Below are 13,954 nucleotides of genomic sequence, written 5' to 3'. Positions count from 1 at the left end.
GCGACCGCAGCGGAGTTACCGGAGGAGTAAGATGAGTGAGAAAATCTACTGCTTAGGGAAGCTACTACCAGGAGGTCATCGACACCGTAAGAACACGGCGGATATGTTGGAGGAAGCGAAGAAGTACCTGAAGTTTCTTCAGGCGCAAGTTAACTCGCTTCGGACTATGCCCACCGAGTCGAGGTTTACGGAGGTGAAACTTGGGTTATTTGGAGATTTAAGAGGAATGGGAGAGCTGGGAAACCTGAGTAGACAGCAGTTGTTGCAAGTGGTGGTGAACTCGCCCGCGGCGCAGATGGTTATGGCGGATAGAGGACGGTGTTTGGCGACGGCGGAACAGGTGGCGATGATGAAGAGGATTGAGGCTAGGCAGAAGGTTATTCAGCAGTTCATGCATAATCTTCCTCTCTGAGTTGGATTTTTCCTAGACGCAAAGACATTTAGAGCTAGCCTTAAAGGCATATAATCCTTTGAAAAATAGGTTATCTGGTACTAGAGTTGTATGGAAAATTTTGGAATTTTTCGGTAATTGATAATCAATCATAGTAGTAAATATCTTTACTATCGGTTCTAAAATTTTAGTGTAAGAAATGATTGCATGGATCGATGACTAATGAAAATAGAACTTATTTCCCTTATAAAAAAAAAAAAAAAAAAAAAAAAAATAGAACTTACTTGAATTATGTGAAACTTACTTTTTTCTAGGGATGACAACGGAGTCGGATTTGTACTGGGTTCGGATGGATTTAGATCCAGATCCGTTTTTGTATTGAGGATTCAGATCCGACTCGGATCAGTCAGGTCTGAAAAATGGAGACCCAGATCTAGATCCGACTGTTCCAACGAATCCGGGTCCGAATCTAGGTCCAAAATGGGTCTAATATATTTTGCTTTATTTTTTTGTAATACATGTAATGTTTGGGTTAAAAGAATGTATTTCAAACTTCCATCAGGGCTATTGGGTTTAACTAAAATTAAAGTTATACAACTAATAAAAAACACAAAGTAACTCACTTATACATTTATACCTTGGAATAAAAATTATAAACAACGAAAAAGTACGATGTTACAAATGAGCAAGTGAAAATCAACGATGATTTATTCGATATGAGCATCGAAAATTCATCTATTGAAATGGTTAATTCATTATCATAAAAGAAACAAACAGGTCTATTTTTTTAATAATAAAATCTTAAAAATGGGTAGACAAATCTAGGTCCGGGTCCAGGGGCCAGACCCGGATTCAGATCCCTTTTTTTTCTGTAGGACCCGGATCCCACGGGTCCAAAATTTGAAGACCCAGATCCGTTTTTGGATCCACAGATCCAGTTCGGGTCCAAATCCACTGTCATCCCTACTTCTTCCTTTTTGTTTTTTAATTTAAGTTGCGTTTTTTTTTAAATACTTCGTATGATTTTCAACGTACAACTTTAACGGATAATCTCTTTTAATGTAGCCAAATATAATTACACAAAGTATTGAGTCAGTCAAGTCTGACCAAATATTTCGTCAGTCCAACTATTATTTGTACAGCAATACAAACTTCTCACACTCTCAATTCCGAGTAAATATAAAAAGGGAAAATTTGTCAAAAATAACACCACCATTAAGCGGTCTTCCCAAAATAACACCACCTGTTGATTATTCCACAATAACACCACCTTTGATACACATCTGTCAAAAATAAAACATGACCGGTTGATAACCTATTTAAAAGGTTATCTGTGACACGTTTCACACTATCAATGGTCAATTTTTAATTTTTTTTTTTAAAAAACTTCAAATTTTTTAAAAAAACCTTAACAAAAAAAAAAGAAAATCCCTCCCACCACTGCCACCTGCCAGGCTGCCACCACTACCGGCGCCTAAAACCCCTCCCCCGTGCCGGCTTAACCATTTTTCCGGTCGTCTGCACCCCCTTTCCCCCCTTAACCCACCACCAAAAGGTCGAAAACCCTATAACCCTAAAACCACTTGATGATTTTGGGGTTTTAGGGTTTTTGGATGGTGGTTCAAAGGGGAAAGGAGGTGGAGACGGCCGGTGGAGGGGCAAAGTGGTTTCGTCGGCACAAGGGAGTTGAGAGGGTTTGGCTGGCAGCCAGTGAGGGGAGACGGGTTTTCGAGGGGAGGGAGAAGGATTTTAGGGTGGAGGAAGGTGGTTCAGGGGAAGAGGAGGGGCTGGGTGGTCGGGTGCTCAGGGTGGTGACGTTGGTACCGTCGGTAATGATCTCTGGTCGTCGGCGGTGGTGGAAGCCTTGACAGGTGGTTGTGGGGTTGCTGCCGTTAAGGGAAGGAGTTTTCCTTTTTTTTCTTTTTTTTTTTAATTTTAGATTTTTAAAAGTTTTTTAATTTAAGTTTTGTTTTTTTTTTTTTTAATATTAACCCATCACACATGTGACATGTGTCAATTGTAACATGTAAAACAGGTTACAGGTTTTTTGTTCTATTTTTGGCAGATGTGTATCAAAGGTCGTTCTATTTTTGAATAATCCAAATGTCGTTTTATTCTTGGAAGATCGATGAAAGGTGGTGTTATTTTTGACAAATTTTCCTATAAAAAGTAGGTATTCAACTTTGGCGAGTTAAGTATAAAAGTAGGAACTATCTTTTTAGATTTTTCTCCTTTTGGGTACTCTATGTTTTTTTTTTTTTCACCTTTTAGGTATTCAAAGGCATTTTCCGGCCAAAAGTTAACCAAATGTGAGTTTACCTCTTGGTTTACACGTGGGACCCACTTAAAAAAGTCACTGGGAAACGAAAAAACTGAGTCCCATCATAATGGAGTTTTTCTATATTATTTTGTATTAATGTATTAGTGAAATCACAATTCAAATCATTGAATCTTACGGAGTATGATTTAATTATTCATATATGACCTTATGATTCGAATTACGATATTTCCCGGTTTTACATACTTTTCTTAAATAACGAAAACATTATAAGTTTACAAACTTATTTAGTAAATAACACTAGTATATACACACACACACACACACTTATTTTTTTTTTGGAAACATTACCCGTATTAAGTTTTATACAAACACATTCAATCATATTTGACTACGATGTCTTTATTATGCATGTTAGTTTTCAATTCTGAAAGCCCCTTTCAATTAAAAATAGAATTCCAACTTTAATAACGTTGATGGTTGTAGGCGTCGCTCGAAGTGCGCCTACGTTAAAGCATGTTGTGAATATGCTTGGCACTCATAGGAAGTGGGAATTGACATTACGATTAAGGACAATGATTAGGGACAAATAAAGTAGGGAGCCGCTAACAAGTTTTTTAAGGAACTTGTAAACCGTTCACGGATCATAAAAAGGCAACCACGATAAGGGACAACGATAGGCCAAAATTGACATTAAAAACGGGATTAAAATAAATAAAACCGAGCTACTAATCTCATTAGCAACTTAAACCAGAAAATTAAGCCAAAATAAACCTTGAAAAACATGATTATAAAAATAAACGAGCGGGGCTCCGATATCGCTGTTGGGGTATGGTGAGTCCGACTCACCGCGGAAACAAACCCTGACCCAAGGAACCACTCGCAATAATTAAAATCATAAAGCATAAATAAATAATCACTAAGAAAAGATAACGAATCTTACCCTCGAAGCGAGCTTCGCCCAAAACCGGGGCTCTTACTTGAAAGCTACGAGCACGTCAAGCGCCGCGCCTCCAACGGTATCCACCCACAAAAAAGCGAACACAACTTTAAGGTCTACTACCTGGGGGTTAGCGAGGTCCGACCAAAACCCGAGTGTTATATGAGTTTAAGAGTTTTTCCAATATTATGGAATGCTCTTTTCAACTCCCACTCAAGCATCATTTCCTATGCCCAAAGTTGGGTATTTATAGGGAATGATGGAGTATGAAAATCTCTCCCATCAATGTGGGACAATGAGATTTTCTCATTTTATTTTAAAGCTAAAATAAAATTATTAAGCAAACTAGTAATAAATCAACAAGTGTCAAGCATACATGAGAGAGTACGTGAGGACCACTTGGAGATGGGGACCAAACTTGCTCCCCACTCTCTCCCTCACCTTGTGCCACATGGCAACCCACTTGCTCCCAACCTTCCCCTTATACACGACCCTATCGCCCGAGCCAAGCCACGAGCCAAGCCCGAGCCCGGCTCGCAGCCAGCCCGCATTTGGCCCGCACCCTGCCCGCACCTGGCCCGAGCCCAGCCCGCACCAGCTGCTGCTGTGGCATGGTGCGGATGCGGCTGCTGCTGTGCCTAGCCGTGGCTGTAGCACGGTGCGCCGCCTTGTCTTGCCCTTAGCATTCGGATGCTCGGGGCACTCCGATGCTAGGGGTATTTTCGGGAATATTGTTGATTTATTATTATTTTGCACGTCTCGTCTTTTATTATTTAGACTCGACTTCCGACGATCGGTTTCGACGCTCTAAGCTCGAATTACTGACGTCTAATTATTTAACACTCGGGCGACGAATTAATTTCTTCCGAATTATTCGTCGAGTTGGTTCGCATATATTTGCTTGGGTGTGACCCGAAGGGTTCAGTCAAGATTAAGCTGTAATATTAATTATATTAATATTACTGATCGGAAGCGGCCTCCACCCAGGCATTCCGATCACTTGACCTTACTGAATATATTAGCTTTCTAATAATTCTGAACCCGCTATCAGAATAATACACTTGTTAGAAGGACACTATTCCTTTCAATCTCCCACTTGTCCTTCCGGACAAGTGTGCATTTAGTGTATAGACCTTATCCTATGTCTCTTCATGAACTACAGAGTAAGATTACTAGTCATCTCTGTTGCGTCCAGAAGTGTTTCTCTAAATCCGAGTTTGACTGTCAATAAGCAGATGATTTCTAAAATCCATCTGAGCACGGCCATGCATTTTTCACTGTCTCGCTCTTCGAGAGGCCTTGTAAACAACAAGACATGTTCCCTATTGTTAGTAGGGGGACATTTCAGCCTTGTAATGTAGCTTCTCTTACTAAGAGGACTCACCTGCCCAATATCTGTCTTTATAATCCCCAGTTACGGCGAACGTTTGGCGGATACCAAAGCGGATCATTACTCAAATAAGAGATCTCCCACTACTCATGGTCAAAGGAAAAGAGTTCCGATAGTAATAATGAGAAAATACTTATGACGATTTTAAATCTCTTAAAGTATCCTCATAGGTCGATCCAGTATGGTTCTAAACCAATACCTGTGCAAATGATTTATATCCTCATAGCACAAGAAACGGTGCTATAAATCATACTACACACTAATCTCTGATGGTCATCAATCGTCCACAAAATATGACCTTGATTAGGGATAATTTTCAATTAAATATTCAATGTTCACTTTAATAGGTGTTTCTTTATCCAAGCCATTGACTTGATACCCTATTTTGAATATTTATTAAAATCGAATGGACTCATTATTTAATTCTAAACAACAATTAAATAGAGACGGAGTGATTTAAATTGCATGAAAAATTTTAATTACTCCAAAACTGAATGGTTCATCATAGTGCTTTACATCAACATTGTTCAAAATTTGATTAAACACTATAAAATGGAATTCAAAGCCAGTTCATGACATGCTTGATTCCCATTGCCTCAATGTGTTTGTTGTGCTTCACTTGAGGCAAAGGTTTAGTAAGTGGATCGGCTACATTGTCATCCGTTCCAACTTTGCAAATTCTGATTTCACCTTCTGACTTCCATTCTCGAATCATGTGAAATCGCCTCTGGACATGTTTGACCTTCTGATGTTCTTGTGGCTCTCTAGCCTGAGCAATAGCTCCATTGTTGTCACAATAGAGGTCTATTGGACCCTTGATGGAGGGTACAACACCAAGTTCATCAATGAACTTGCGAATCCAAACTGCCTCCTTGGCTGCCTCAGATGCTGCCAAGTACTCGGCTTCAGTTGAAGAATCAGCGGTTGTGCTTTTCTTTGCACTCTTCCAACTAAACGCTCCTCCATTGAGACAGAATATGTATCCTGATTGTGACTTAAAGTCGTCTCTGTCTGTCTGGAAGCTTGCGTCGGTATATCCCTCAACAACCAATTCATCTTTACCACCATAAACCAGGAATTTATCTTTGTTCCTTTTCAGGTACTTTAGAATATTCTTGGCCGCAGTCCAATGCGCCTCTCCTGGATCTGATTGGTATCGGCTCGTAGCACTTAAGGCATACGATACATCATGCCTAGTACATATCATGGCATACATGATCGATCCAATAAGCGAAGCATATGGAATTCGACTCATCCTTTCTCGCTCATCAGGTGTCTTTGGACACTGCTTCTTGCTTAAGGTTATGCCATGTGACATGGGTAGGTGCCCTCTCTTGGCTCCTTCCATTTGGAATCGAGCCAGTACCTTATCGATGTAAGTACTCTGACTCATTCCAATCATCCTTTTTGATCTATCCCTATAGATCTTGATGCCTAATATGAACTAAGCCTCTCCCAATTCTTTCATTGAAAAACATTTCCCGAGCCAAGTCTTTACAGACTCTAGCAATGGAATGCTATTTCTAATGAGCAAAATGTCATCGAAATATAAGACTAGAAAGGCGATGTCACTCCCACTGACCTTCTTGTAGACACAAGACTCATTTGGATTCTTGATAAAACCAAACTCACTGATGGCTTCATCAAATCGCAGATTCCAACTTCTTCTTTCTTGCTTTAATCCATAAATGGACTTCTTAAGCTTGTATACCTTCTTAGGATTATTCTGGTCGACAAAAACTTCAGGCTGTGTCATATACACAGTTTCTTCCAAAATCCCATTGAGGAAGGCAGTTTTGACGTCCATCTGCCATACTTCATAATTGTAATATGCAGCAATCGCTAGAAGAATTCGAACGGACTTAAGCATAGCTACTAGAGAAAAGGTTTCATCATAATCAATGCCGTGAATTTGCCTGTAACCTTTTGCTACCAGCCTTGCTTTGTAAATGAATACATTTCCATCTTTGTCGGTTTTCATCTTGAAAATCCATTTACATCCGATAGGTGTATAACCTGCGGGTAAATCAACCAAGTCCCATACTTGATTTTCAAACATGGAGTCCATTTCGTATTTCATGGCCTCTTGCCATTTTGCAGAGTCGGGGCTCGTCATAGCTTGCTTGTAGGTTGCCGGCTCATCTCCATCCACTACTAGGATGTCCAGATCTTCGGTTAATACAACACTGAGATATCTGTCAGGTTGAGATTTTGGCCGAGTCGACCTACGTAGGGTAATGGACTGAGCATTTGCATTGTCGGGTTAACTTTGCATATTTTGACTTTGACCAATGTCAACAGCTGCTTGGTAAGCACTTTGATTGTCAACTTGTCCTTGTTGCTCGTCCTCTCGAACTTCGTCGAGTTCGATTTTCCTCCCACTTGTCATTTTGGAGAGGTGCTCCTTCTCCAAGAAGACACCATCACGAGCAACAAACACTTTGTTCTCTGATTTGTTGTAGAAGTAATACCCTTTGGTTTCTTTTGGATAACCCACAAAGTAAACCTTGTCAGATTTCGGATGAATTTTGTCAGAAATGAGTTTCTTGACATATGCTTCGCATCCCCAAATCTTGAGAAAAGACAACCTTGGCGGTTTGCTTGTCCATAATTCATATGGAGTCTTTTCCACTGCTTTTGACGGAGCACGATTTAGAGTGAGTGCTGCGGTTAAAAGTGCATGTCCCCAGAAAGAGATTAGAAGTTCACTAAGACCCATAGTAGATCGGACCATGTCTAACAGGGTTCGATTCCTCCTTTCAGATACTCCATTCCATTGAGGAGTTCCCGGAGGTGTCAACTCTGAAAGTATTCCATGTTCTTTCAGATGGTCATCGAACTCTTGGCTCAAATATTCGCCACCTCGATCCGATCGAAGCGCTTTGATTTTCTTGCCGAGTTGGTTTTCAACTTCTTTATGAAATTCTTTGAATTTATCAAACGATTCAGATTTGTGCGACATTAGATAGACATAACCATATCTACTAAAGTCGTCCGTAAAGGTTATGAAATACCGATAACCACTCCTTGCGGGTGTACTCATTGGTCCACATACATCGGTGTGTATTAGTCCTAATAAGTCACTGGCCCTTTCTCCTATCTTGGAGAATGGTTTCTTTATCATCTTTCCTAATGAACATCCTTCGCAATTCTCAAAGGATTCTAAATCAAATGAGTCAAGAATGCCTTCTTGTAGAAGTTTCTTGATGCGTTTGATGTTAATGTGGCCAAGGCGACAATGCCACAAGTAAGTTTTACTAGACTGTGTAGTATTAGCTTTCTTTGCAGGATTATTAACGTTATAAATTTCCTTGTCTAGTGATAATACATAAAGACCATTTTCTGAATGTGTTGTACCATATAAAACATTATCGATATAAAATGAACATGATTGGTCTTTAACTCGAAATTCAAAACCTTTGGCGTCCAACGCCGAAATTGAAATGATGTTTTTGGTAATGTTGGGAACACAATAAACATTGTCAAGTTCCAAAACTAGCCCCGTGGGCAAAGATAAACAAAGAGATCCTATGGAAATAGCACCAATCCTTGCTCCATTTCCTACCCGGAGCTCGATCTCTCCCTTCGCTAGCTTCCTAGTGTTCCTTAGTCCATGTGAATTGGAACAAAGGTGTGAGCCATATCCGGTATCTAATACCCATGAAGCCGAGCTAGTGAAGTTAAAGTCTATAACGTTAATACCTGATGTAGAAGCAACAGTTTCGTTCTTCTTATCTTCCTTGAATTTGAGGCAGTCTCTTTTCCAATGTCCCTTCTTCTTGCAATAGAAGCATTCGGAATCAGACTTAGAAGATGCTACCTTTTTCTCCTTGTTGTCTTTGGTAGCTTTCGGCTTAGGCGGAAAGTTATTCTTCCCTTTCCCCTTGAAGCCCTTCTTCCTTTTTCCTGCCCCTTTGAACGGCTTACCCTTCTTGATCATGAGAATATCATGCTTTCCCTCATCCTTGAGCGTCTGCTCGGCTTGCTTCAACATCCCATGAAGCTCGGTGAGGGTTTTCTCCATGCTATGCATGTTGTAGTTCATCTTGAACTGGTCATAGCCTTTGTGAAGGGAATGGAGAATGATGTCAATAGCCATTTCAGTTGAATACCCCGCATCAAGCCTTCCCATGTTCTCAAATAATCCAATCATTTTGAGCACATGTGGGCTGACTAGCTCTCCTTTCTTGAGCTTAGTCTCAAGGATCTGCCTGTGGGTTTCAAACCTTTCAGTTCGAGCCTGCTCTTGAAACATATTCTGTAACTCAGAAATGATCTCATAGGCCGATTCCTTCTCGAAGAAGGTTTTCTGAAGTTTAGGAGACATAGTGGCTAGCATTACGCACTTGACATCCCGATCGGCTACTTGCCATTGGTTAAGGGCCGCTTGAGTTACCTCCTTATTTGGAGCGTCAGGCATTTCCTCATCAAGGACATACTCTTTCTGTTCTTGCATAAGAACGATGCGCAAATTCCTTTGCCAATCAAGGAAATTGGTACCACTCAACTTCTCTTTGTCGAGAATTGAGCGTAATGAAAACTGATTGTTTGGGGTTGAAGACATGATTCTACAATTGAAAGAATTTTAATGAAAAACCATTCAAAATACTTAAATAAGATTGAATTTTATTCATGCAAATTTTCAATACTTATTTAACGTCTTATTCACACGTAAAAATTTTCCCTATTTTGTGAAAATAAGGCGATTCCAAGATCCGAAGAAACAAAGACTGGTTAAGCATGCTTTGGATTGTCTTAAACACTCAATCTTCTTGGGTAAGCATTGCCTTGCTAATGGCTCTAAGCCACTCATGGTTAGATAATCGTCGCATCTAATGAATCTTTGACGATGTATCTCTTTTGCCACGGTATACGAGGACTCCTCACCCCATACCGATGAGTTAAACCAAAACCAACGTGCACACCCGGTGTGCCTTATGCCCCTTGGAGAAGTGATGGCACCTCGCTTTGGCGTAGCCTACCATCACTCTCGTTCGGTTAATAAGTGTTGTTTGGAAAGGCAAGTTTGACTCAATATTATTAGGGACCTAGGATTTCTATGTTGGTTGATTTAAGTGAACTTAACTAATCATCGCAACATCAAGAAAACCTAAACATGCATCTAACGGATAATTCACACATATATATATAAGCATAAAATATAAAGCAAAATTATAGATGCATATTGGCAACTAGCATGACCCCTTGAGATCTTCATATCTTCAAAAGGTCTTCATTTGCAATTCGAGGCTTTGTCTTCCAAGATACGCCGTCTTCAAGACTTAACCAAACTATGCAAAAACTAGTGTCTACAACTAGGAAAGATCTAAATGTTAAAGTACAAAAATACTTAACGGTGCGTAGACCGTATTTAGATTTACAAAAATACATAACGGCACGTAGTCCGTATTTTCTATCCTAGTCGGGTCCCACTAGTTGCCATTTCATAAAACCTGTGAGAGAGAATATATACATATATTCCATTCATCCATTCACTATTTGTGAATGGCCCATGCAATTTACAAATTAAAACAAAGTAAAATGCATTTGAACAACGCGCGCACTAGTAACTAATCTAGGTGGTTAATCCGATGAACACGCCTAATTAAAACTAGTCAAAGTTGTTTAACCAATTATATAAATTACGTCATTAATAATTGAAGCTCCCACTAAATTCCGCATTTCCTTAATTAATCCAATTAATTAAGTCGGTAGCACCCAAACTTGTCAAAATGAAATTTTGCCAATGCTGCTCAAAACCGAGGCCTAGCCTCCCAAAATTTTAATTAAAATAAACAAAGTTAATTAAAATAAGTAAAACGGCAAAATAAGCAACATCAAGCCTACTATGGCTAGCCACCTCATCGCACCAAGTATACACACACGCCAAGACCACGAACACACGACCCACGGCACACGGCCGCGAGCTGCTGCCACGGCACAGCCGCGCGTGGCTGCTGCAGCCCGCACCTGCTGCCGCGCATGTGGCCGCAAGTAAGGTGGTGCTGCCACCTTGGCAGCCACATATGGGCTGCTATGCAGCCCGGCTCGCCAAGGTGATGCATTTCCTCGTTTTGCGTGCCACGACCTCGGGATTTGATCCTTTTTCGCGAGACAACAATAATTAATTATAAATTAATTTTAGAACTAATTTAGAGAGCAAAATAAAATTTTAAACAAGTATAACTTAATAAAATTTTCAAAGTGCAAATAACCAAAATAATTCCAAGAACCATTCTTAATTAAATTGGTTTAGCTTGGTGCAACATAAAATTGAGGCAATTTCTCACTTTCAATTTAATCAATTTAAATTAAACTTGAGAATTTGACAAAGTAAAGGGAAGTTGGAAAAATATGAACTTTAATGTTCAAATGAAAATTCCAACATCTAAATTTTGTGAATCCTTGAAAATTATATCTTCCAACATGAAGATAACCAAATTTCTATCACAAAAATCGAAACTTTATGTTTCCAATCAACTCAAAATGATTAAAACATCAAAGTTTAACACAAAATAACATGGAATTTAGTGGTTTTTAAAGTTTCAATTACTTATCACAAATAAAGATTGAATCTTTAACACTTATGGAAGCCTCAAAATTAAAACTTTCACACTAAAAAGCAATTAGTTTGCAATTATGTGAAAATAAATCAACCTTTAAGCATCAAATACTACCAAGCAAGTGTGCTTTAAGGGGACATAAAATTGCAGAAAATAATGCAAATAATCAACCATATAATCAACAATTTATGCCATTAATTTCAAGGTTAGAAAAGACTTAAAATTTTTCGTCCAAAACGAAAAACCCCTCGAAAAAGGCATTTCTGGTCAGAATTTTGCTAAAATCACAGGTTCCTCTGGGGAGAAAAACCTTTCTAGAACATGTTTTCCACCCAAAATTCACTAGTCTTGGGCGAAAATCTGGGTTCTAGGCCAAAGTCGACATTTAAAACGGGATTAAATTAAATAAAACCGAGCTACTAATCTCATTAGCAACTTAAACCAGAAAATTAAGCCAAAATAAACCTTGAAAAACATGATTATAAAAATAAACGAGCGGGGCTCCGATACCGCTGTTGGGGTATGGTGAGTCCGACTCACCGCGGAAACAAACCCCGACCCAAGGAACCACTCGCAATAATTAAAATCATAAAGCATAAATAAATAATCACTAAGAAAAGATAACGAATCTTACCCTCGAAGCGAGCTTCGCCCAAAACCGGGGCTCTTACTTGAAAGCTACGAGCACGTCAAGCGCCGCGCCTCCAACGGTATCCACCCACAAAAAGGCGAACACAACTTTAAGGTCTACTACCTGGGGGTTAGCGAGGTCCGACCAAAACCCGAGTGTTATATGAGTTTAAGAGTTTTTCCAATATTATGGAATGCTCTTTTTAACTCCCACTCACGCATCATTTCTGATTAGGGGATTTTTCCCCACCAATCACCATCTGACAAGTGGACCAACCAGGTTCCGCCATGTGTCCGTCACATGGGCCAATAGGAGCCTGCCACGTGTCAAGCAATGATCCGTCCACCATGGACCAATTACGACACGACACGTGTCCTTCCCATAACACCTGGGATAACCGGTCACCTAGGCCCAACTTCCGAGGGAAGCCCAATCAGCCCAAGGTTAACCTAAACCTAGATTGACACGTTTCCCGAGGTTATAAATACCTCCCTTAATCCTCATTAAGGGAGATAACACGCTAAAACGCAGATTACACACATTAAACACTCTCACCTAGAGAGACCCAATCACTTTAATTTCCGCATTAATTACTCCTTAATCAAGTACTAACTTGACCGTCGGAGGCGGATCTCCAACCATCCGGAGTATCCGTTTGTTTTGCAGGTACAGGCGTCCGGTTCCAGTCTCGGAATTGTAACTCTCCCGCAGGACATCTGAAAACCCCGAAACATTTGGCGCCGTCTATGGGGAGAGTACTTCTGAGATGGCATCCACGTCTGTACCGACTCCTGAAGAGAGGCGTCCCCTAGACGACCCTCAAGTTCAGTCGGACCACGATACTGTGAATGAATTTGAAGTTGAAGCTCACACAGCTTCAGATGGGACCCTAAGGGCCCGACGTACCCATCATACCGAAAGGAGGGAACGGGAACATCTTCAAACTGGAAGTGAGCCAGCAGGCGCACCGCCTGTTCGGAAGCAGCCGACTGATGGGTCTGCTCCCATCACAAGGAACGAACTCATGACCTTCATGAGGGAATTCAAGGGAGAAATTCAAGAGTTGATCAACAAGAAGCCGCCTGCTCTGGGCAAGGAGCAGTCGGCTAAGAAACCCTCCACTTCACTGAAGAGGAAACCAGTTCTAGGGCGAGAGGCGACCCCTCATCCTAAATCTAGGAAGTGGGAGCCACCTGCCCTTGATTTCACAAAATACCGTTTTCCTACTCCAGGAAATAGGAAACCTGTTCGTCATATTTAGGCGGACGGGTCGAGGAAAACATACACAGACGCTCGGCTACTGCTAGAGCAGAAGAAGAGTAGCCGATTGACAGAGTCGGCCTCTACTTCAAACTTCCAAGACAGTCTGCGAAATACCTCGATGAGGCATACTCAGTCGTATCATGAGAGTCAGTCAGGCGACACCTCCCGTCAGTCCGGCTTTTATAGCGACCAGGCGGTACCAAACTTACCGTTTATACTGCAACAACAGTATTTTTTACAGCCACCTCCGTTTTGTGGACATGCAGCAAAAAATGTCCAACCTATGGACTGGCAGCTACGGTTGCTTAGACTTGGTGAACAGCCGTCGGCCTTCTCCAAGGAAATTACTGAAGCCGCTCAGCCGGCCAAAGTGAAAAATGTATTAGTAGGCGCCTATGACGGCACTACTAACCAGAAGACCATCTGATGGCATTCACCAACCTGATGTATCTTCAAGGGTTGGATGATCCCACTTGGTGCAAGTGTTTCCCAGCGACT

At 40.7% G+C, this 13,954-nt stretch overlaps 1 protein-coding gene across 1 annotated transcript; it reads left to right on the top strand.

Moving 5' to 3' along the window:
• Positions 1–31: 31 nt before the first annotated feature.
• On the top strand, positions 32–412 carry LOC110697781 (transcription factor bHLH117-like). Its single transcript, XM_021875162.1, has one exon. The coding sequence runs from the start codon at positions 32–34 to the stop codon at positions 410–412; it is 381 nt and encodes a 126-aa protein (XP_021730854.1).
• Positions 413–13,954: the final 13,542 nt, after the last annotated feature.

The sequence above is a fragment of the Chenopodium quinoa genome, unplaced genomic scaffold (genome assembly GCF_001683475.1).
Source record: "Chenopodium quinoa cultivar QQ74 unplaced genomic scaffold, ASM168347v1, whole genome shotgun sequence".
Lineage (NCBI taxonomy): Eukaryota > Viridiplantae > Streptophyta > Magnoliopsida > Caryophyllales > Amaranthaceae > Chenopodium > Chenopodium quinoa.
The sequence above is the reverse complement of the archived record's forward strand: the minus strand, read 5'-3'. Positions and strand labels throughout refer to the sequence as shown.